This window comes from Ambystoma mexicanum, chromosome 4p (assembly GCF_040938575.1).
Source record: "Ambystoma mexicanum isolate Mex_15411 chromosome 4p, UKY_AmexF1_1, whole genome shotgun sequence".
In the NCBI taxonomy this organism is placed as follows: Eukaryota; Metazoa; Chordata; class Amphibia; order Caudata; family Ambystomatidae; genus Ambystoma; species Ambystoma mexicanum.
In genome coordinates this window covers 303,432,062-303,455,136 of record NC_090927.1, presented here as the reverse complement: position 1 = coordinate 303,455,136, position 23,075 = coordinate 303,432,062, and the positions used below count along the sequence as shown (strand labels likewise).

General features: G+C 51.6%; 1 protein-coding gene across 3 annotated transcripts in view; it reads left to right on the top strand.

Moving 5' to 3' along the window:
- The window catches only part of LOC138453216 (protein FAM228B-like), a 530,008-nt gene that overhangs the window by 56,387 nt on the left and 450,546 nt on the right, over window positions 1–23,075 (top strand). For all 3 annotated transcript variants that reach the window (XM_069605859.1, XM_069605858.1, XM_069605862.1), the window contains one exon: window positions 13,249–13,398. In XM_069605859.1, coding sequence (XP_069461960.1) covers window positions 13,370–13,398 — 29 coding nt within the window. In that variant the 5' untranslated portion in view covers window positions 13,249–13,369. The remainder of the gene's footprint in view (window positions 1–13,248; window positions 13,399–23,075) is intronic.

The following is a 23,075-nucleotide window of genomic DNA, read 5'->3' as shown; positions in this document are numbered from 1 at the left end:
ACTTGATTCAGACTCTGGCAGTCGAGCGGAATCTGTTGTATCTTCGGCAAAAATACTACATCAAAGCCAACAAGGACGACCGACTGCTCTCGAGGATGCTCCGCAAGGACCAGGCAGGGAAAATAATAACCAGGATTAAGATGCGGGTGGGGGTACTACTACCAAGACTGAGGAAATCCTCACGCATTACTACTCCGCCCTATACTCGTCTGACTCCCCGGAGCAGTTACCCTCCATAATGCAGGAAGAGAGCGAAGCTCTGGAAAGGGATATCTCGGAGGGTGAAGTAAGGGACGCCATAAGAGAGTTGCCCACCCTTACATGGCAGAATTCTATGAGCGCCATAAGGAAGCCCTTATTCCCATACTAACCAAATTATTCAATCAAATGGGTAGGGACAGCACAGTCACTAAAACCATGGAGGAGGCGAAAGTTGTTCTTAAACTGGCGACAACGTCAGGAGGCTGGCCCATCTGGTAGAGAAGGTCCATAAAAGAGAAATCCCCGCTCTCCTCATGGCAATAGACGCAGAGAAATTGTTTGATCGGGTGGAGTGGGGTTTCCTCTTCGCAGCTATGTTGCGGATGGGCTTCGCCCCTAAATTCATGGACAGGATCAGAGCTAACTATAGAAGTCTGACCCTCAGGCTGGTGGTGAATGCTCATCTATCGGAGTCGATACCTGTTGGAAGGGGTACCAAATAGAGATGCCCACTCTCTCCGATTTTGTATGCGCTCCATTTGGAACCGTTCCTCCAAGCGGTACACTCTAATCACCTAATAACGGGAATCCCCTTCGCAGGGGAACCACATAAAATTGCAGCCTTTGCCGATGATGTGATACTCTCTCTTTCCTGTCCAAGCACGGCCATTCCGGCTCTCGAGGTGGAATTGGCACAGTTTGGGAGCGTGGCGGGCCTGAAAGTTAATCCCTCCAAAACCGAAATTCTCAATCTCACTCTATCGACCCCAGCATTATGCAACCTAAAGGCCACCTCTCCCTATAGATGGGTAGACTGCTCCATTACCTACCTGGGAATAAAATTTACCTCAAAATTGGAATACCTCTATCATGCAAATTACCCGCCCCTGCTGGAGAAATTTAAGAATAAGTTAATTGACTGGGGGCCCTTGACGATCTCATGGTTTGGACGTATCAACACCCTTAAAACGACAGTCCTTCCGAGGCTCTTGTATAATTTTGCCGAAAGCATTGGCGTCACCGACCCAAAACTAAAACAAAAGTGTGAGGCAGATCTGGGTTCTGACATAACTGACTCGGAGTGGGAGCGTGCGCTTACTTCCCCTAAACAGGTGTCCCGGAATTCCAGGTTTAAGTTGCTCCAATTGAATGTGCTACACTGCACATACATGACTCCCTACAGGGCAGCTAAATCTAACACCGAAGCTTCATCCCGTTGCCCCCAATGCCACTAAGAAAAGGCAGACTTTATACACATGTTCTTTGGTTTCAAATCTAACAGGCCTGCAGGGCGGCGGCAGTTGTTCGATACTCCTGGAGCCCACTATAGTGCTTACTGGTAACGTATCCAAGACAAAGTAAACATAAACCCACTGTTAGATTCATGGACTTGGCATGTATACTTAAGAAAATGCAAATTGCAATGCAGTGGAAATCCCCTAAGGAACCCCAGTACAAACGTTGGTTACACGATTTTACCATTTGGAGGGAAGCTGAGAAATGGGCCTCAGGAAACTCACCATGAACACTGGAGGGGAATCCTGCTGATGCCTTGGTGGCCTGGAAAGCATTAGTAGATGCAATGCTCCATTCACCAGATGACAAACCACCATGATGCACCAACGGTATTTAGTCATACAACGACTTAGCAAGATTACTCCCCCAGCACACCATGTCAGGGAGCCCAGCCTGCAGACTGCCTGTCACCTAAACCTCGACAACACCCTAACCCAGGCCAGACTTGAACCTGACTCTACACCGAATGTCATCTGTAGTTTGTACTAACTGCTGATGGGTCCTCAATCTGCCACAAACACGCTCAGTAATGTAATGGACCACTCGCCTGACACCCAAGACTTGCTGCATTTGCCAGACTATACTTGCAGAAATTTTAACAGTAAGGCTCTGCATATAACAAAATGGGCAAGACTTTGCAGCCCAGTGCAACGTTGTCTAGCATTAAGCTTTCTGTAAGCCAGCGCTGCTAGCATTATTACTGCCACTACATAAACAGACTGACCCACATCCTACCAAGCAAAGAGTCCTACTTGTATGGTATGTTTGTTGTTTTGTTGTTTAGTTATATTGGCTCGTCTCACCAGTTGCGAGAAATAGCCGAGACTTGATAACTCCATTTCCACTACTGCAGAAGTTATTATAATGATGAAACTGTAACTTGCAAACGGCAATAAACAAAGACTAAAATAAATAAGGAAGCCCCTCCTCATCCAACGTGACAGTCCTGCATGTACTGTTGATGTCACATAGGTGGAGTCAGAATACACCATCACCACCTCTTCTTCGTACGCTTCCAGTGCCAAAATCAGCACTACCATTCTGCTGCTTTTGCTGTGAAATGCTCTGGCAATCTTGCACTTGTCACTGCCTCAAATCTGTTATTCTCTATTGCCTTCCCTACTGCTGTGCCACTATGCCTTTCGCTAGTCCTCTGGTCTTTGGCAACGTACCGTCAATTAAGAGAATTATTCCCCCTTTCCTTGACATGTGGTATTTCATCATGGTATTCATGTACTTAATGCAATCGTGCACATTATCTCCTTCCTTTGCTGGTTCTGCTATAAATCTGTCTGGATTTATAACTCAGCACCTGACCATTTTAATCAATGTGTTTGATATAATTACTTCATAACCGGAGGCTCTCTGTGTAGTCAATGTGCTTTTGGGCTTTTCAAGTATGGCAAATGGGGCATGCTCAACGTATAATGTAGCTGTGCAGACCATAGTTATACTGGTAGATTTCTCAATCTCAAAGGCTGTTGCCGCCAATGCTTGCTCACAGAGATAATGACTCTCATGACTGAATGAATATAAATCCCACAGTAGAATGCTAATGGTTTGTGTCCCATGATAGTTTTTTTTCAAGTTCAGACGTCATCGCTACTCCATTTCAATGGGAGAATAAAAATAATTCTTCATTGTAATCGGGGATCCCTAACACAGGAGCTGTGCTAATTGCTAGCTTTAATTAATCAAAGGCGTCTATCATCTCGCCTTTCCAGGCTACATCACTGTTTTCTTTCTGAGCCTCCTTCAGTCCTTTTAAAAGTGGCCTTACATATGTGTTGTAGTCGAAAACCCACACCCTACAGTAATTGCTAAGTAGGAATTGCTGTAATCCTTTCACTGTCTCTGGCTTGGATGTCTTCATGATTGCTTCTGCTCTTTCAGGTGTCCCCTTCCCTCCCTCTTTTGATATTAGCTGGCCTATATATAAGACCTCGTCCTGGCAATATTGCATTTTCTCTTTGTCAACATTGATCCCTTTCTCAGCCAATACTATCATTAGCTTTACTGAGTCTCTCCTGCACTCTTCCCTTGTGTTGCTGCACACTAAAATATCATCTACATATTGTATTTCTGTGCTGTCAAGTTGTAAATTTCCCATGTCCGTCTGCAGCACTCAGTGAAAGACTGGGGGGGATTCACAGTACCCCAGGGGTAACGGAGTATGTTTTAGTTTAATTCTGCACTAAGTGAACAAGGTCAAATATTGCGACTCTTCATGCAAGGGGATGGAAAAGAAAGCATTCTTTAAATCACTCACTGTACAATATTTGGCTGTGGATGGGATGTTACATAATATTGTGACGGTTTGGAACCAATCGGCACTCTGCCTCAAGAATATTATTCAGGGGGCGTACGTCCTGGATAAATCTTCTGGTCGCTTTTTTTTTTTACCCGATACACAGGTGTGTTACGCAGGGATTTTGAAGGCACTAATATCCCTTGTCGCCCTAATGCTGCAATAGTTTCATAAATACCCTCATCAGCTTTTTACATGGGACATTGTCTTACTCATGGTAAAATAGCTCCTTGCTTCAATTTAATTTTGACTGCCCCCACTCCTTTCAATAGACTAACGTCATATGGACTGCTGGTTCACAATGTGCTTGGTAAGTATGCCAAATCTTCCTGGAGAAAGGACAGTACTTTCTTTAATAGTGACATTCTCCTGTTTTTACTTGATATGTGACACTTTTATTAAACATCACTTCGTCATCTGAGTTGTCACCTGTAAACAAGCTTTCATCTGTTTTAAGTCAGTCCATCTATGTCCCTCATTAAGAGCTATCACTGTTCTCCAGTTTGCCCCCTCATTATCAGCTCTGTGTAAAATTACTCTGTCTTCCATCACTATTTCTGCTTCTAACTCGACTGTAATTATCTGTCCTTCCTCCACGTCCCTGGGTACTTCTGGTCGAAAGAAAAATTCTGTGGGTGACCTCAGTAGTCTGTCCTGTATTCTTAGAAGCCATGCTAACAGTATGTGTACCCCGTAAAGGAATACTTGCAGGTTTAATGGCACTTCTATTTGTGCTCCCTGACCATAAAATGCTGTTACGAATTCTTATACATTCACATAATGGATCCCTAAGGTAGAACATACTACCCTGGTCAGTAAATGATATCGTCATGTTTATAATTTGCTTGTCCGTTCTCGCCCCAATATGTTCAGTGGTGTCTTTTGAGAATACAACAGTGGCATAGACATATTGTTTTCTCCTAGGGTGATGGGTAAAGCGTCTGTAAAAGGGTGGTTGTCACCACAGAAAATCCTTGTGCCTTCATGGCAATGCCTAACATTGGGAACCTTCCCTCTTTAATAAAAGATTAAGTCGTCCCCGTATCTGCTAAGTAGGAAATAGTTTTGTCACCTTTAGTCACCCTGGCCCTCGGTTCCTCTTCTGGGTCTGGTGTATTCAATAGGATGGAACACATCAAGTCTTTCTGTAGGCTGTCCTATTGTGGATACATGTCCAGTCATGTTCCGGTGAAAGGGTTACCTCCCACTACGGTCACCCCCTATTCTAGGTGTAGGTGCAATATGTTCACGTTCCATGGTTCATTGCATTCTGTTGTGGTAGAAACTGTGTCCGCATTGGTATTTGCTGTATCTGCATTGGGGCTTGCTGTGCGTGTGTGTGTGTGTGTGTGTGGGTGCTTACTGTGTTTGGGATGGCACCCCTTGTTGCGCCTGTTGTGTTTGTGGCGCTTGTGCCTGATACCGTGTGTGATCTTGGGCATAATATCCAGGTGGCTCCATGCTATATGTTGGAGGGTATACTGTCCCACGCCCTTGGATCTGATGCTTGCTAGTTCTGTTGCACCCCTCCCCTACCTCTGCATACGCGTGAAATGTAACCCATTTTCCCACATGTCCAATACTGTTGTGGCTGTCCTCCAAACCTACGCTGCCCTCCATTAAACCCTCCTCCTCGTTGAGCTTCAAATCCAAACCCTCTGTCTCAGGGTGCATGTGTTTCTAATGCTCTACTAAAGCACTTTTCAGTTGGTCTCATGCTAGTGAAGTTTGAACTAAAGATGCCCTCTTTTTTTTTTTTGTCCTTCTATGAGAAAGCCTTATGCTGTGTTTAATTCAGTAAACACCATCTGATAAGTAAGTCATCTGAGACTTTGAAAGTTAGTGCGCTGTGGCATCTCTGTATTTTTTCAGGTAGTACAATAGAAGGTATCCAAACTTGAATTTTACGTGTCTATAAATATAATGGTGTCTTGTTTTATTATATGCTGCCTTCACATCAGGCAGCACTATAGCAGGGGTCCTTTTTGTGGAAGATACTTGCGTCCCAGTTCTGACTATATCACCTGAGTAGTGGAGGTGACCTAAAGGACAGAGATATTTATATTTGTATTTGTACTCCCTATTGTTCTTTCTTGGGAGTATTGGTTTGTGTTTTTGGCAGTAAAATACATACTTATCTGGAGGCGTGACTGCAATTGTACATTTTGGCTTCCGCAATTCTCTAGCCTGACTCACCAACAGTCTGTAAGAATCTGTGGTTTTACTAAAGTATTTATTGTTGTTTGTGTTCCTAAACTGGCCCCACTGTATAAATATCCTCCAATTGCATTTTTCCAGTGTAAAATATATCCCATAAAAATCATTAAAATGGTTGATAGGGGGCGCTGTTGAGCGCCGAACAAGATGGCCGCCTGAGTCTCGAGCTCCGGAGCCGGCGGATCTCGAGATCCTGAATCGGCACCTTTAAACGCCGGAGAGCCGATCGCTGATCACGCGTTTCTGAAGCTGCCACCCTGAGGACCCTGTGGATCGAATTTCGCCTGAAATCGGATCCCCGGAGCGGGATTCCTGGACGCCGCCGCACCATCCCCCCACCCGACTGCAGCGCTCCCGCGCAGAAACGCGTCCTCTAACGGAGCGGAGGGGCTCGCTTGGGGCCGGGTGCAGGTTGCCGGGTGGCGATCCGCCTCCCCCCTAGCTTGTGACGCAACTGGGGGCGGCTGAGACACGTCTTTAGCCCGCGCACTGCTGGCTCGAGTGGCGCACTTGTGGGGACGCCCGCTCTACTGGACATCGCCGGGGATACCCCCCCCTGCCGACAACAGGACTTCGGCGCCCGGGAGACGCACACGGCGCAACGGATCCCTGAGGCCACCAGGTACGTGGGTCGGGGAGGCCCCCGCGGACTTGCCCTGGGTGGCGGCATTGCCTCACCCCCTCCACACGCGGTGTTGAGGACTGTCCGCCGACACCCCCGGCCTCTGGGCCCATCGGCGGCTGGTGCTGCCCCCGGCCTGCATCTGTCCTGGTGTCCCCCCCGGAATCTCTCTCATCCCCCGCTCCACTGGCTACTGCGGGCCGCGGGTGTCTCCTTCCATGGTGGCCTTCGGGGGGGGCCACAGTGATCTTGCCGTCACTGCACCGCCCGGGATCTTCAGTCCACCGGCTGCCTGACCTGTCTTCTACCACTGTACACGAGGCTGCGGCCTATCCACCACGTGGGCATTGTGCCGGGAGGCGCCCCCCCATCATTCATTGCTCTCGGCCACCCATATCTGGGTCCAGGCTCACACATTGCTCGCTGGGCGCCATCGCCCCAAACCCTGGGATCTGCTACCCCTGTGGTCTCCTCACGCTTCTCCCCGCTCCTCTCTGGGCTGACTGAGACCTTGTGGCCTGCGCTGGTGGCCACAACTTCACATCTGCACGAACTCACAGCCACGGCTTCACCTGCATCCCCCCCTGTTTCGTACCATACTTTGCGCCCTGCCTCGGGGGGTATAGGGCGTGGGCCCCCCCTTCTCCTTGACCTCCAACATCGCCAGGATGACCAAGGGAGGGATGAGGAAACAGAGCTCCATTAACATGTTTGCTAAGGCTGCGTCGAGATCGTCCTGGGAGACCAATGAGCAGACCCCAGCCGCACCTCCACCCGATGCAGTACCGGAATCCCAAAATATGATGGACTTCTTTCGCGAGGGCTTCACCGCACTCCACTCAAAACTGGATGACATGAACGGTACTATATCTTCCATTAAGGCCCACATCGAGCGGACTGACAGCCGGGTGTCAGAAGTCGAGACACGGGTCGGGTCCGCCGAGGATGCATTGGGAGCCCTGCGCTCCGAGGTCACTGCTCTCTCCAACCGAGTCCTTGAGGTAGAGAAGAAGAACGAGGACTTGGAATCTCGATCGAGGCGTAACAACCTCCGCATTATCGGGGTTCCCGAGAACGAAGTGCACGAACCGATGGAGGTCTTTGTCGAGCCCACATTGGTCTCGCTCCTGGATTCTCCCAAGCTCTCCCCACACTTCGCTATTGAGCGGGCACACAGAGCCCTGACGGCTAAACCCAGACCTGGGGCTCCACCCCGGCCCATCATAGCCCGAGTGCTGAATTTCTGTGACCGGGATGCCCTCCTCAGGGCAGCTAGGCTCAAAGGGGAGCTACTACTGGATGGTGCAAGGATTCATCTTTATCCGGACTTCTCCACGGCTGTCCAACGCGAATGCAAGACTTTTCAGGCTGTGAAGCGCAGGCTGCGGGACCACTCAGTCAAATACGCCATGCTCTACCCTGCTAAACTCCGCATAGAACACGCCAACCAGGTGTTTTTTTTCACGATCCCGGAGGAGGCCTCCAGGTTCATCGACGAACATTTCCCTGGTTGACCCCTCCCCTCTCCTCACTTTTTTGCAGTTATCCTTCTGTCCCGACGTGGAGGGGCCGGGCGAGGCCACCTTCCCGTATCGGGGTTACCTGATCCTCTACTTCGGAATCTGCTTGTTGTGTTCATTCTTACAAATGTGTGCCTTATCACCACGTGCCAGAACTCTGTCCAAGTCATTTGTTAAGGTCCACTGTGGGCACCCCTTATCTTATTAGATCTGCCGCGGCCCGGACTGCGGCGGCTTGTCCGGCCCTCAGGCCCCCAGGCGTTGATGCCCTTGGTTTGGTTTTGGTTGAGGGGGGTTGGGATTGTCATCCCTCTGTTTGGGGGGGATGTGGGTGGGGGTGGGACATGTTTGGGTTTTTGATGTTAAAAAGTTGGCATTGGCAGCGAAGGCGAGCCGTGAGGTGGTGCTCAGGGCCTGGTGTTGCAGGACTTTGAAATTGACCCGTTGGGTACTGACATTCGTTCTCTTTCGATTACCACTGTATCTGTGACCAAGAGTGACCTGACCTTTATGAGCTGGAATGTACGTGGGTTGGGAAATTACAAAAAAATGAGACAGCTCCAGCTGCAGTCCGAGCGTCATGGGTCCAAGATTTTGTTTCTGCAAGAGACAAATGCCCGCACGGAACAGTGTATGCGTTTTGGCAAAACCTGGGGCCCCCATAGATACTTCACCGATTTCTCCACCCAAAGCCGGGGGGTCATGACCCTTATTCACAAAAGTCTCAAGTTTTCTCTTATTTTCTCACAAATAGACCCTCAAGGCAGATACGTTCTGCTCCATGCTACGCTTCAACACAGGGAGGTGGTCCTGATGAACATTTACGGCCCTAACCTGGACGACCCGGACTTCTTTGTACATGTCACGTCCCTTCTTGAAGGCTTCCCCCTGGTCCCCATCCTCTGGGGAGGCGACTTCAACACGATTTTCGACGTGGCCCTGGACAGATCTGGATCCAGGCCCCGTCTACTCTCTAAGGCAGCCTATACTGCACTATCATCTCTGCCCCGTCTCGCCATGGTGGAGATTCTTTTACCCGGACTCCCGTGTGTTCTCTTTTTACTCTTCAGTCCACGACTCCTATTCCCGCATTGACAGATGGGTGATCTCCAACGAACTGGTTAAGAGCGTTATACAACTAATGATCCTCCCTAGAACCCTGTCTGACCACTCTCCAGTCACTGTAACCATTGGCTGGAGTCCCGATCCTGGCCGGACACGTAGCTGGAGGCTGAAACCCCTGTCCTTATTGGACCCGGAGTTTTGCTCCGAGCTCGATCGATCGATTGAGGAGTTCTTCGAGACTAATACGGGCTCGGTAGAGACCCAAGCCACTCTATGGGAGTCATTTAAGGTTTATATCAGAGGGATCGCGTTGTCCAAAGAGAATGGGGTCCTGAAGTCAATCCGGAGGGATCTTGCTGCTAGTGAATCCAGACTATCTACCCTGGAAGCTGCATGCTCACTTCACTCCACCTCGAGCAACCTGGCTGACATAGGGTCGGAATTAGACACGTTTCGATCCCTCGCGGATCGCGAACAAAGGTTTTTGGATAGTCCTGGCATGGCGAGGAGATATGGGGAGGGAGAGCGCCCTGGTCGATTTGTAGCACGTCTGATCCGTCATGAGACGGGGTCCCCACACATAATCGGGCTCGAGAGACCTGACGGCTCCATGGCTGTCTCCTCGCAAGACATCAACAGGGAATTCTTTACATTTTACGAAACTCTATACTCCAACTCAGATGAGGTGCCGGTGGCGGAGATCGACTCCTTTCTCGGTGCCCTCCCTCTCTCAGCCCTGTCCCCGGAAGCCGCGGCCTCCCTCGACTCCCCCCTCACACTGGAGGAGCTGTCGGACGCTATTGACTCCTTATCCTCGGGGCGTGCCCCCGGTTCGGACGGTATTCCGGTCGAATTTTACAAACAGTTTAAGTCACAGCTGCTTCCTCACTTGCTAGCTCTCTGGGAGGAGTCTGTGGAGTCCGGCGTGTTCCCCCCTTCACTCCGGGAGGCTACAATCACAGTACTACTTAAATCAGGCAAATCCCCCCTGCAATGTGGCTCATACCGTCCGCTTTCACTCATAAATTGTGACGTCAAGGTGTATGCCAAGGCCCTGGCGCTCCGGTTGGCTCCCCTCCTGCCATCTATTATCCACCCAGATCAGGCGGGTTTCATCCCCGGTCGCTCCACCTCCTTGTGCCTGAGGCGCCTATTTAACATAATTAACAGAATCAGTCCTGACACGCAGGCAGTAGCTGTCACCCTTGATATGCAAAAGGCGTTTGACTCGGTCTCATGGAAGTACATAAGGCGGGTTCTCGAAAGCTGCAAGTTTGACCCCTCCTTTCTCTCCTGGGTCAGATTGCTTTACTCTTCCCCGGTGGCCAGGGTTCGCACTGACGACTACTGCTCCCCTCTCTTTGAGATTGCCAGGGGGACGAGGCAGGGGTGTCCCTTCTCGCCCCTGATCTTCGCTATAGCAATAGAGCCCTTCGCTGACATGCTCCGCCAACTTCATGCTCACAGAGGCCTCCGCACTGCGGGCCAGGCGGACATAGTGTCCTTATATGCGGATGATGCATTGTTGTTTGTCCGCTCTCCCTCCATCAACTTACCCCCAATATTGGAGGACATCATTTGGTTCGGTCGAATATCTGGTCTCAAAGTGAATTGTTCAAAATCCACTCTCTTCCCACTCACAGAAGGCACTCTCCCTCCTCCTGATACCTTGGGCTTCACATGGGCTCAGTCTACATTCACCTACTTGGGTATAGTGGTGACTCGCCAACAGGCGTTGACCTTCCAGGAAAACTATCAGAAGTATCTCACACACCTGACGGCTAAGGTCCGGGCCTGGGACAGGCTCCCAATCTCACTGGCAGGCAGGATAGGGCTATTGAAGATGGTGGTGTTACCCCAGTTGCTTTACAGGTTCACTAACATACCCTTGTGGCCGGGGGAGGGCTTTTTCCGGGACTTGACCCGCACTGTGAATTCCTTTCTCTGGCACTCGGGAGCGGTCCGCCTTAAAATTGACACCTTATCTACTCCCATTTCTAACGGGGGCTTCGGTGCCCCTAATTTTCTCAAGTACTGGCTGGTATCCCAAATCCAATACACATCTCACTGGTTTAATACAATTGACCCTCCCCCGCATGTTCGACTTGAGAAGCTTGCGGTCTGTGACCGGGATATCCGCTCCTTGGTGATACACCCCACCCCCTCGGCATTGGATTCACAGAGTCCGGTCGCTTGCACTTCCCTTGCTCTGGCAAAGATGTGGAAACTAGTCAAAACTACATACGCCTTTCACGGCAACCTCCCCCTCTGGAACTTCCTCCCGGTGGTCCCGCAGGTCCCACCGGGCACGGTGCGCCGCTGGGCGGACGCAGGCTATGAACTGCTGCGTGACGTGTTTGACCAGGGTATATTTGTTGAATGGCCCGATCTCCCGTTGCCCCTGAGGAGTGACCAGGGCGCATGGCTTCAATACGCATCCCTCCGCAGGACCCTCAAACGCAATTACCAAATGTTCCCTGCGTTGTCCCCGGACGACCCAGCTATTGAAGAGCTCACCTCCCCCGGGCCCACAAGGGGTAAAATCTCTAGGTTATACACAATGTTGCAGTCCAGATCTATCGCAGATTTCGCTAGACTGAGGAGGTTGTGGGGGGCGGACTTGGGTGTTGAGATTTCGGACGAACGCTGGGCACATTTATGCGAGCGCACACATCGAGTATCCTTTAACTCCCGCTTCAAACTCATTCAATTCAAAGTACTACACAGATTTCACTACACCCCGATCAGACTACATCGCATGTCCAGGGATCACCCTTCCAGCTGCCCTAGGTGCCATCATGACGACGCTGACTACATCCACATGACTCTGTCCTGCCCTCGCCTCTCATAGTTTTGGGATGCAGTTTGCTCGACAATGTCTGCGGTTCTCGACAATCCCATTGTTCCCTCTCCGTTGGTATGTCTCTTTCACGATCTCCCAGCTCTCTCCCGTGATTCCAAACAATTAGCCGGCCTTTGTCTCCTGCTTGCGGTGCGCTCCATCCTGCTCTGTTGGCTTCGCCCCTCGCCCCCCACACACGCTCAATGGCTGAGGGCGGTCACTTGGGCCTCGGCCTCTGAGGAAGCCTGGTCCCATATACAACCTGCCCACTCCAGACCTAGAAATGTATGGCTTAAGTTCCGCTCTTACATGTCTGATCTGAGTGCGACACCGGACGCCTCCCCCCCGCCCTCTTCCCCCCACCGGCTTGGGTCCTCCCCCCTGTTGCGGGCTTCTGTTGCCCAGTCCATACTGTGATTGTACCCACGGATTGTGATGTTCTGTGTAATAACCTCTGTGCACCTACAATGTTTATATGGTATTCATGCTGTAACGCCTCATGCTGTTCGCTTGTTTGTTGCTGCCACGCTGAATAATAAAAAGAAGTTTAAAAAAAAAAAAAAAAGGTTGATAAACATTTTATGAAAAAACAGTGAAACAAACTTCTGCTTTCTACTTACTTTATAGGTTCTATGTGATATTAGTGCATTTAAAAGACCAAACACAAAAAAAGACTGATTTCTTTCGCCCGTTTTTGTGTTGGCTTTTAATTGCGGCAATATCACATCCTACCCACCCCCGCCACCTCCCCAAGATGACCCCTTCCCCTCCCCCACACTCTCCCGCCGGTTTTCATGTTAAATGGGGGGTTTCAATCCCCAAATTCCCCTTTCCCCACACACCCCCTTCCCACCACAACACAAAATCCGCACACATACGCTCTCTAGCACACTCACACAGGTACACACAGACACTCACCTGACAGCCTGTCAGCCCATGTGTGCACTTGTGTGCAGCAGGGGCTGACATATCGATTTAGAATGAGCGCTCTGTGCAGTCACAGAGCGGTCATTCTAAATCGATCTTTTTCCATTTCGGTCCAATGAATACTCTGTATTGATAACATACATCCTTTGATTGTTTAACTCATGTACTTGATCAGCTACAAATTAATGTTAGATTTGTTTATATAGCTTCTATCTAATTCATGTTTTTATCGGTTTGTTTTTTCCTACAGGGCCTCCTTTGATAAATTACCAAGTTGACACAACTCTTCTGGTCCCAATACCGTGCTTGTTAAGACTAACAACCAGGAAAGGAGCAGTGGGTAGATCACCAAGAGAGAGTGCCTCAGAAAGATGGAGGAAGACAGCCTCAGGAAGCCTGGGTATGTTAAGAGGACACCTTCACTATTGAGAATAAAGAGCAACATAGTAGGGGGCCACAGTCATCTGACATCTGCTTCCTCCCTGAAGACCGTTACCTCGACCTCCTCGCTTTCACCGAGACGCGGTTCAGTGCCTGCTCAGTCACTGCTTTTGGCTCTCTTCTCCCTGATGGCTACAAGATCATCTCAAAGCCTCGAACCAGCCGCACTGGCATTGGTGTAGCCAGCCCTACTCCTCCTTTGAAAGCCTGGTCTGCAAGCTTGGCATCTCTCCCACTTCCTCTTTGACCATTGCTACTATCTACAGGCCCCCGGGCCCTATCGCCTCAGAATGGGCAGATTTCTCCTCCTCTCTTCTCACCTCCACCTCCAATCTCATCTTTCTGGGTGATTTCAACATCCACTTAGACTCAATCATGGCCTCCACTCTCTTCCGTGATCTTTGCACCTCTCTCTCCCTCTCTATTCTCCCCTCCAGCCTGACCCACTCGGCTGGACACTCTCTTGATGCCATCATCCATTCTGATCTCTTGCTCTCTCCCCCACTCTCTAACCCTCCTTCCTGGTCTGACCACTTGATCCTTTCCTCCCACCTGGGACCTCTAGGCCCTTTGTCTGAACATCCCCCAGCTCTGCCAACCTCATATGCAGACATCCGTCCAATGAAACGAGTGTCAGTTCTGGTTTTGCTTCCACCTACCCTCCCCCATCCAACCTCTGACTCCACTATTTACTCTGCTCTTAACAAGCTAGCTCTCACTATCACTCACACTCTCAATATTCTTGCCCCTGTCATGAGGATCCTCCTGAAACCGGTCTCCAAGTGTAACACTTGGTATGATTCTGATCTAGCAGCCCTGAAACGCAAGTTCAGAGCTGCTAAATGGAAGTGGCAGACATCGAGCTCATCCTCTGACAAACTGGCCTGTTGCCTTCTCCAAAGGCAATATCATCTCTCCATCTGTTCCAAGTAGAGGGCTCACATCCATGCCTGTATCTCTGGAGCTTCTAACAACATGGCTGACCTCTTAAAAACCTCAAAGAACTAGCCAATCCATCTGCAGTCTCTACCTCGTCTCTTCCTTCCCAGGCCCTCTGCACTGCACTGGCCACACACTTCACTGCTAAAACTCAGGACATTCTGAGATCTCTTTCATCCTCCCCTTTCCTCTACCCCCTGCCACCCTTGGCACCTGCGACTCCTTCATCCACTCTTTCTCCCATCACACCGGATGAGGTCACTAGAGTTGTCCTCTCTATGAAGGTCTCCTCCAAATAGGTCTCCCCCCTGTTTTTCCAGAACTATTAAGGACAACATCGGCTCCCTTGCCCCTGCACCCACGGACCACTGCAATCACTCTTGTAACTGGGTCTTTTCTCTCTTACCTCAAGCACTCTCTTGTGCGCCCCCTCCTGAGAAAGCCTACGGCCACCCCTCATGTCTGGCTTACTACCGCCCCATCTCTGTCATTCCCTTCCTTTATGAAACTTCTGGAGAAGTTGGTCTTCCCCCAACTGTCCCGGCATACTGAGCTCATTGGTTGCCTGCATGACCACCAATCTGGATTCCGAGCATGCAGAGGCATGGAAACTGCTCTCCTGAACACCTGTGAAGAATTGCTTGCATCTATTGATTCTAACACACCTGCTGTACTCATTCTACTTGATCTCTCTTCCGCTTTTGACACCGTGAACCCCTCCATCCTCATAAAATGGCTCCACGACAGCCTTGGTAACTTGTAGCGGGCACTGGACTGGCTGACTGCCTTCCTCACTGACCGTCCCTCCGAGGTTACCCTGGGTTCTTTCTCCTCACCCATCTCTATCTCCACATGTGGCATTCGCCAAGGTTCTATCCTCTCACGCTGGCTCTTTAACATCTATCTCGCTACTCTTGCTCATCCTATCGCCACCCTTTCACCACACTTTCAGTGTTATGCAGATGACACCCAACTCTTCTTCAGACAACCCTCTGCATCTCTTTTAACCTCCTCTGTCATCCCTGACTGACTGTCCGCTATCCAGTCTTAGTGTACCTCCAATGACCTCTTTCTCAATGCCAGCAAGACTGAGATTCTTCCTATCAGAACCACTGTTCCCTCTTTTCTCCTTTCACTCTGGCCACTCTCAATGGGCTCTCCCCTCTCCTTTCTCTGAGACCAGAAACCTGGGAGTTATCTTCGACTCCTCTCGCCCTTTCATTCCTCACATCTTGGACCTTGCCAAGAAGGCCCATTTCCAACTCTACCTACTCAGGGGCATCCTCCCATTACTTCCCCCAGAAGCTCAATGTCACCAGAACTCTGGTTCTCTCCAGGTTGGACTACAGCCTCTTCCTCAATCTACCTCCTTCTATCCGCCCCCTCCAGCTAATCCAGGATAGGGCTGCAAGACTTATCCTTGTCCTTAAGCCCAGGGACCATAGCTCTCCAGCCCTAAAATCTCTCCACTGGCTCTCAGTTGCTGCGAGGATCAAATTTAAATCCCTCTGCATCATCCATAAGGCTATCTGGGGCTGGGGTCCACACTATCTGCAACTTGCTCTCACCAAGTACTCTCCTTCCAGATCCCTCCGCTCCTCTGGCTCCAACTCTCTGCTTTTCAAGCGTTTCTCTAAGCAGAGAGTGGGTGGCCAATCCCTCTCCTCAGCTGGCTCCCTCCTCTGGAAAAGCCTCCCCCTTTGTCTTCATTTTGCGCCTGATCTCCTCAAGACTTTCCTCTCTTCCTCACTCCCTCCCGTGCTGATCCACAACAGTAACTGTTGGTTGGTGGCCTGTGCCCTTATGTGTCCTTCTGGGTCCTGGCCTTCTGTCCGATTGCCCGCAGCAGCCGCCCTCCCCCTAAACTTGCCTTCGAGCGCCACTTGGCCTGTTGCCTCACAGGTCTGCACATACTGTTGGGCTGGTGATCCCTCCTCTATCTTGTGGTCACTACTTGGCACTTGTTTCCTTTGCAACCACTATTGCACTTACCTGTTGCCTTACCCCCCTAGCACGTCACCCCTCTGTGAACCTCTAGCACTTACCCTCTTCCTTTGTCCCTTCTCTCTCCCTGCACGTGCACAATCCAAATGTTCACAAGGCCTAGTAAGACCGCATTCCGTATTTTGCATTTTTCATTGTCTTGTTGTTTCCCTTGTTCACTTCCCTTACTCTGTGGGCGATTTGGAACATAATTTCCTTGATGTATAAACGCCTTACAAATGCCCAATAAAATACATAAATAAATAAATAAAATAATAGAGAAGGAGTTGTGCCTTAGATTTGCTTATTTAATCTGGAAAAGATAAATAATGAATCCTTTACTGCAATGAGACTGTTTAAAAAGAAAAAAAAAACTTTTATTTAACTTGCACAGATTTCAACGTTACATTGCTTTCAATTACATTTCTTGTTGTTGAAATTGCACAGATGAGTGTGTATAGCTGCCGTTTATTATACATATGTTATAAAACTTCTTCCTGGTTGTCTTCACTTAAGCTTTTATCTATTAGGTATTGTCTGAATCCGCCCCAGATGTCTTTTGGACAGCATGTCATTGGTAGTAAGCTAGAGTATATATCTCCGTTATCATTCTGCAATGAGGCTGTTAATACTCTAACAGGCCGATTCATGGAATTAATGTGCGCTGAAAATTCCCACGAAACCGTGCGAATCGCAGTGCGAAAATCGCAGCAAAACCCATGCACATCGATTCATGGAAGTCCGTGCGCGAGTAAAATCTGGGATGTGTGCTGAAAATCTGCGTGGCGCACGCCGGCGCACAGGTCATCTAACGGGGTGCGCTAGGGCCACAGCGAAAGCGCACTTAGCGCTGTGCACATAACAAAAGTAGGCGTAACACGGGGCATGACACGCGGAATGGGGAACAACGCATGAAAATGTGGGCGTCACGGGGTAAGTACAGGAGGCAAGTGCGCGGAACGCCCACACGCTCGCCTACAACACTTATTCATGGAATCGAATAGGGCAAACCAGCGCACGGGCGAAGACGCGCACAGGCCTAAACACGTCCGCCACACGAAGGCAGGCGGTAGCATACCTGCGCATGAAAAAAATGTGCGCCAAAATGTGCGCTAAGAAAAAGCACGTTAATACAGCTCTGATGATTGTCCCATACTGTGGCCCTCTAGGACAAATGACGTGCAAAGGGGTACGCGACAAACACGAACACCCGCTGTGTCAAAAATAGCGTGTGGCCAGCAGGCCCCCACTCATGTCCCCTTGCACCCCCACCCCCCAGCAGTGCAGGGCACCTGCCAGCAGGCCCCCACTCAGGTCCCCTTGCACCCCACCCCCCAGCAGTGCAGGGCACCTGCCAGCAGGCCCCCACTCATGTCCCCTTCCACCCCCACAGCCCAGCACTGAGGGGCACCTGCCAACAGGCCCCCACTCATGTCCCCTTGCACACCCACCCCCCAGCACTGAGGGGCACCTGCCAACAGGCCCCCACTCATGTCCCCTTGCACCCCCACCCCCAGCAGTGCAGTGCAGGGCACCTGCCAGCAGGCCCCCACTCATGTCCCCTTGCACTCTCACCCCCCAGCAGTGCAGGGCACCTGCCAGCAGGCCCCCACTCATGTCCCCTTGCACACCCACCCCCCAGCACTGAGGGGCACCTACCAACAGGCCCCCACTCATGTCCCACTCATGTCCCCTTGCACCCTGAAAGAACACTGAAAAATACAAACAATGTTGTTGCATGATGCCACCTCAAGGGCAACTGCCGTAATGTTGCGCTAAATTACTACTGTGGGCAGAAGAGATAGTGTCACACCCAAATTCAAGGCCGCAGAATTTTTTGGATGAAGCACATGGGTGACCCATACTACTCAGTCACACACACCCTCACCTGGCACTCAATCAGAACCCGTCACCCAAACAACATACACATGCATTACACACACACACACACACACACATGGGCACTCCCCGGACAATGTGTCATAATCGGGTAGTTCTCCCACACCTCGGATCTGTTCCTCTGTGACGAAGGTCCCAGCAACAGACTCATGTTCAGTGAGTTTGTTGTCCTCTTGTGGAGACCCATCGCCAGTTACCAGAGTAGCCGCATGACTTGAGGCCAGCTTGTCCTTTGCTCTGCGTTTCAGGTCGTTCCACCGCTTGTAGCAATCATCAGCTGAGCGCCTCACAAATCCAAGGGCACTTATGTGGTTGGCGATGGTCTGCCAGTGTGCCTTACGTTGACCAGGTGTGGTCTTGGACCCTGCAGTCACCACCATTTCGTGGCTATGTTGCAACACATAGCTCACAAGTGCATTAAGTTCCGAATCATTGAAGCAAGGCTTCCTTGAGGTACCAGAGTGTGTAGCTGTGCCTGGGGTCTCAGCCTGTCGTGCCAGAGCACCCTTCTTCCTCTTTTTAGAAGGTGGAGCGGAGCCAGAGTGTCTAACGCCGCTCTGGTCAGTAGGGGCAGAATCACTGGTGGACTGGGTTGTTGGAGTGTGCGAATGCACATTGACCATAGGACTTGGTGCAGGCATTGTCTGAAGTGTAATGTTGGCAGGGGGAACATCAGTATGATGGACCAGGACCGACACTGTCCTGGCTGGGAGAGTCAGAGCTGGGGCGGATGGAGCTGCAGCTGCCCCTGCAGCCTCACCACCCTCCATACTTGGGGCAGCAGATGACATAGCTGCCCCAGATCCACGTGGCTTGGTAACAACTTGCACCGCCACACGTGGCTTAGACTTGCTGACCTGGAAGTCAGCCAGGGAGTCATCCTGTGCCAGGTCAGGTGCCACAATGGGCTGGTCCAACAAGGGCTGAGCTGGGATGGTCTCAGCCACGTTTCCCTCAACCATGGGGGGGGCATGGGTGTCCCTGATTGGTCCTCCACACATGGGGGTTTAGGTGCACCCTGCAAATCCCGGCCACGTCCCCTACCGTGCCCACCACGTCCACCTTTTGAAGGTCGGCCACCTTTGCCTCCCTTACCGCTTGGTCGCCTCCCAGCCATGGTGTGCGTATGGGAGGAGCAGTAAACTATTGTCCTGGGCAATTGGGGGTCAAAGGGGTAGGGTACTAGATAGAATTCGTACCCTAGTGCTCTAAGAAGGCTGTCTGTGACCCCTGGGGGACGATGACAGGTAACGCAACGCACAGGCAGCCCAAAAACAAAAATAAACGTGCATGCAACCCCTCGTAGACCACGTGCGTGGAAAAATGAACCCGCACTATGCTGTGACACCCAGAAACACAAAAATAAGTGTACACGTGATACAAGCAGCCTACAATGACCTCTGAAGGGGTACGCGACACACGGGGCAAGCACAGTTGCTAAGTACGTGCGGAACTCACCGTCTGCCTGGAAAAAGAACGTGAAAAATACACGCGTGTGCGCGTTGGCAACACCCCCGCCAAAAGAAGAATTGTACGCTGTCTGAGGAGACAGGACAAAAGGAGAAGTGAACACTGTTTGAGGAAACAGGCCCAAAAAAAGTAGAAAAATGAAAGCTGTCAGAGGTAACAGGGAGTACGAACTTGAAACGCTGTGAAGTAATCACGTGTGAACCGACAAGAAGTACAGACTCCACCCACTCGCTCTCCACAAAAAGCACGTACAAGGAAATGGTGTCCTACACGTACCTTTTAAACCGGCCCACACGTACACGTCACTTACGCGTGTACGCGCCCTTTCCTCCAATTACACGCGCTGACACTCAGACGTGCAGCTTTTCCACGTGTGCTCTGTCATCACTTGCTACGAGGGAAACGCCCGCGCGCATCACATCACAGACGCGCTTACACGCTACAGGCCTTTGGTCCAATGAAATCGCGTACGTGCGCTGACGCGCTTACGCGCCAAGGGCCTTTCCTCGATTTACACGCTGACGTGCAAGATTTTCACGTGCCAAATCACTCCGTATCAAGCTGGCCACGCGTTCACACACGGAAGACCACGCTCCTGCCCAGAAGGCCGAATTACTGCCCCCCAGAGCCCCGAGCACGCTCCCACCTGTCATCTGCTGCTGCCTGATTGCCTGCTGCCCACGTGCCCTGCCATTTGCTGCCTGCACGTCAGCCACGGGTGCTGTTGCTGTGACCACCCCTGCTGGAACCGAAGACTCCCGACTGGGATTCCATCGCTCCACAGCCCAGCCCCAGGACCCAGTTGCCCACCCACTCCTGCCTCTGAGGTTGCCATGTCCAGCACTACACCATCTGGTGGCACTGGCAACCCCCAGCCAGAGAGGCCGAGGGCCACCAGCTTCACTGCCACCGAAGTTGGTGTCCTGGTGGAGCAAGTCCTGGGGCAGTATGATGCCCTCTTCGGAAGGTCGCGCGCCGACAAGGAAGGATGGACCAGGATCTGGACGGACATCGTGACTGCCATCAACGCGGAGGGGGTGGCAGTCCACGAATTCCATCATGTCAAGAAGCGCTGGGAGGACTTCAGGTCCAGGACCCTCAACAAGGCCCGGCGCCTCTTGAAGGCAGCGGATGCTAAGGGGCGCCGGGGCCACCTGTCAGAAGACCAAATGAGGGTCCTGGAACGCGTATGCCCAGCGCTCCACGTCCAGGTCCTTGAGAGGCACACCCGTCTGGAGTCGAACGGTAAGTGTACATGCATACTGATTGGAAGCTGTGCGTGTGGTGGTGTGCCAGTAGTGTGCAGGTTGCACATGTGGTTTTGTAGGGCCATGTATGGATGTGTATGTACAGGGCCGTGAGGCTGACACATGCGAGTCCTTTCATGTGTGAGACACATGGATGGTGTATTTGTGGGTATGCATGCAGGCCAAATGCAGATGTGTGAGCACACATGTTTGAATGACTGTGTATGTAAATTGTCAAGGTTGTGGTGTCACACATGGATGTTGGTTCCAGCTGCATGTATCTGCACTGTGTACATGTGCATGTATGTGTATCTGACAAGTGTGCAACTGTCATGCAACATGGATGCATGTGAGACTGATATGTAGAAGACTGATTGCCAGATGTGACATGGATGCCGATCTCATCACTGCGAAACTTGGTGGAGGTGTACACATGCATGTAAGTGTGGTGGCGTGTGTGCATGTCTAGTGCACTCCCAGTGTCTCATGTGATGTCTGGCTCACCTTTGCCTGCTCATGCTGTTGTATGTGTATGGATGGTGCTGGCTGTTGTGATATGGCTGTGGAATAGCTCATGTGTGTGATTTGAAATGACATGTGTGTTGGGGATTGTGATGCCATGTCTGAAGTTTGACAATGACACTCGTGTGCAACTGTCGTGTGTGTATGAGTACATTGCCCTGATGCCTGTGTCCTATCTCTCCCTGTCTGCAGCGTCGACTGATGAAGAGGGCGGAGAGGGTGCTGTGGAGCACAGCGGCAGGGATCGCACCGCCAGCCGGAGACACAAGGCCCGGGTACCCTCCCAGGTTGTCATCTCGTCGGGGAGTGAGGAGTCCGGTGCTGCGTCCCAGGTCGTAGCTGCCGAGGGGAGGTCCAAGAGGCGGAGGTCGGAGTTGGACTCCTCGGCAGCCGAAGGGGCAGCTGAGACCCCACAGGGCCCGACGGAGGAAGATGGCACAGAGTCATCCAGGTTGGTGGGGGGTTTGGTGGAGGAGGAAGCCGTGCAAGGGACAGAGACGGGGTCTGGAGGTGGGGATTCCACTGGTGCTAGTGGTGCAGTGCAGGGGCAGGGACAGGAGGCAGCACAGGCCGCCGCGGAGGTGCCTGTGTGTAATCCTGTCCCCGATCCTGTGACTGCATCATCTTGCACCAGCAGGGATACCTACGTCCAGACCCGTTTTCAGGCAGGGGATGAGCTTACGACAACTGGCCTTCCTCTGCCTGCGGACGTGGCTATCCGGGACCGGGTTGAGCCTGTCCTGGGTGGTGTGGCGCTGCGTCAACGGGCCATGCGAGGCGAAATGCAGTCTTTTCATGGGGAGACTGAATGTCGTCTCGAATGGCTCGTTGACCACGTCCACCTACTGGGACAGGTCACCAGGGCTGGATTCCTCCGTTTGCTGGGCCTTGTTCCGACCCCCTCCTCAACTGAACCCCCCTATGCGCCAGTCGTACTTTGTGCCATCTGCCCACCCATGTGTCACCTGGGTGCCCTGTGGAGCTGCCTCTGACCCTGCGGCCAGGCTGGTGGAGGACACATCCCTGCCACAGTCGGGAGTCAGACGTCCAGCAGGGGTGGCCACCTCAACAACTGCACCCCAGCCGGAGGAGGATGTGCAGGCAGCAAGAGCCAGGGCACGGGCAGAGACACAGCAGCAGCAGCAACAAGGTGGGAGCCATGATGGCTCGGGGCCTTCGTCATCGGAGGAGCAGGCATCGGCCAGAGGGCAGGAGGACCCAGGACGGGAAGTGTTTTCCGTGTGGCAGCAGTTAGGCCATGCCATAGATGCGGAGCGGCAGCGGGCAGAAGAGGCACGGCTCACGATGGTCAGGGTGGAGAACTCCATGCGGAGGGCCCTGAGGCGGGCCGAGTGCCTCGAGGCAATTCGCAGGGAGTTGGAGGAGAACATGTCGTCCCTCCGAACCCTCAGGGCCATGGAAGAGGACCACCTCCGGGACATTGAGCAGGAGTTCGATGATGCCCTGGCCCGGGACATCCAAAAGTGAGCCGTCGGACTAGCCCGCTGCCCTTGTAAATAGTTAGTTAGTGTTAGCTTTCCTTTGGTTTTTTCTTTATTTTAGTTGCGCTTGGACA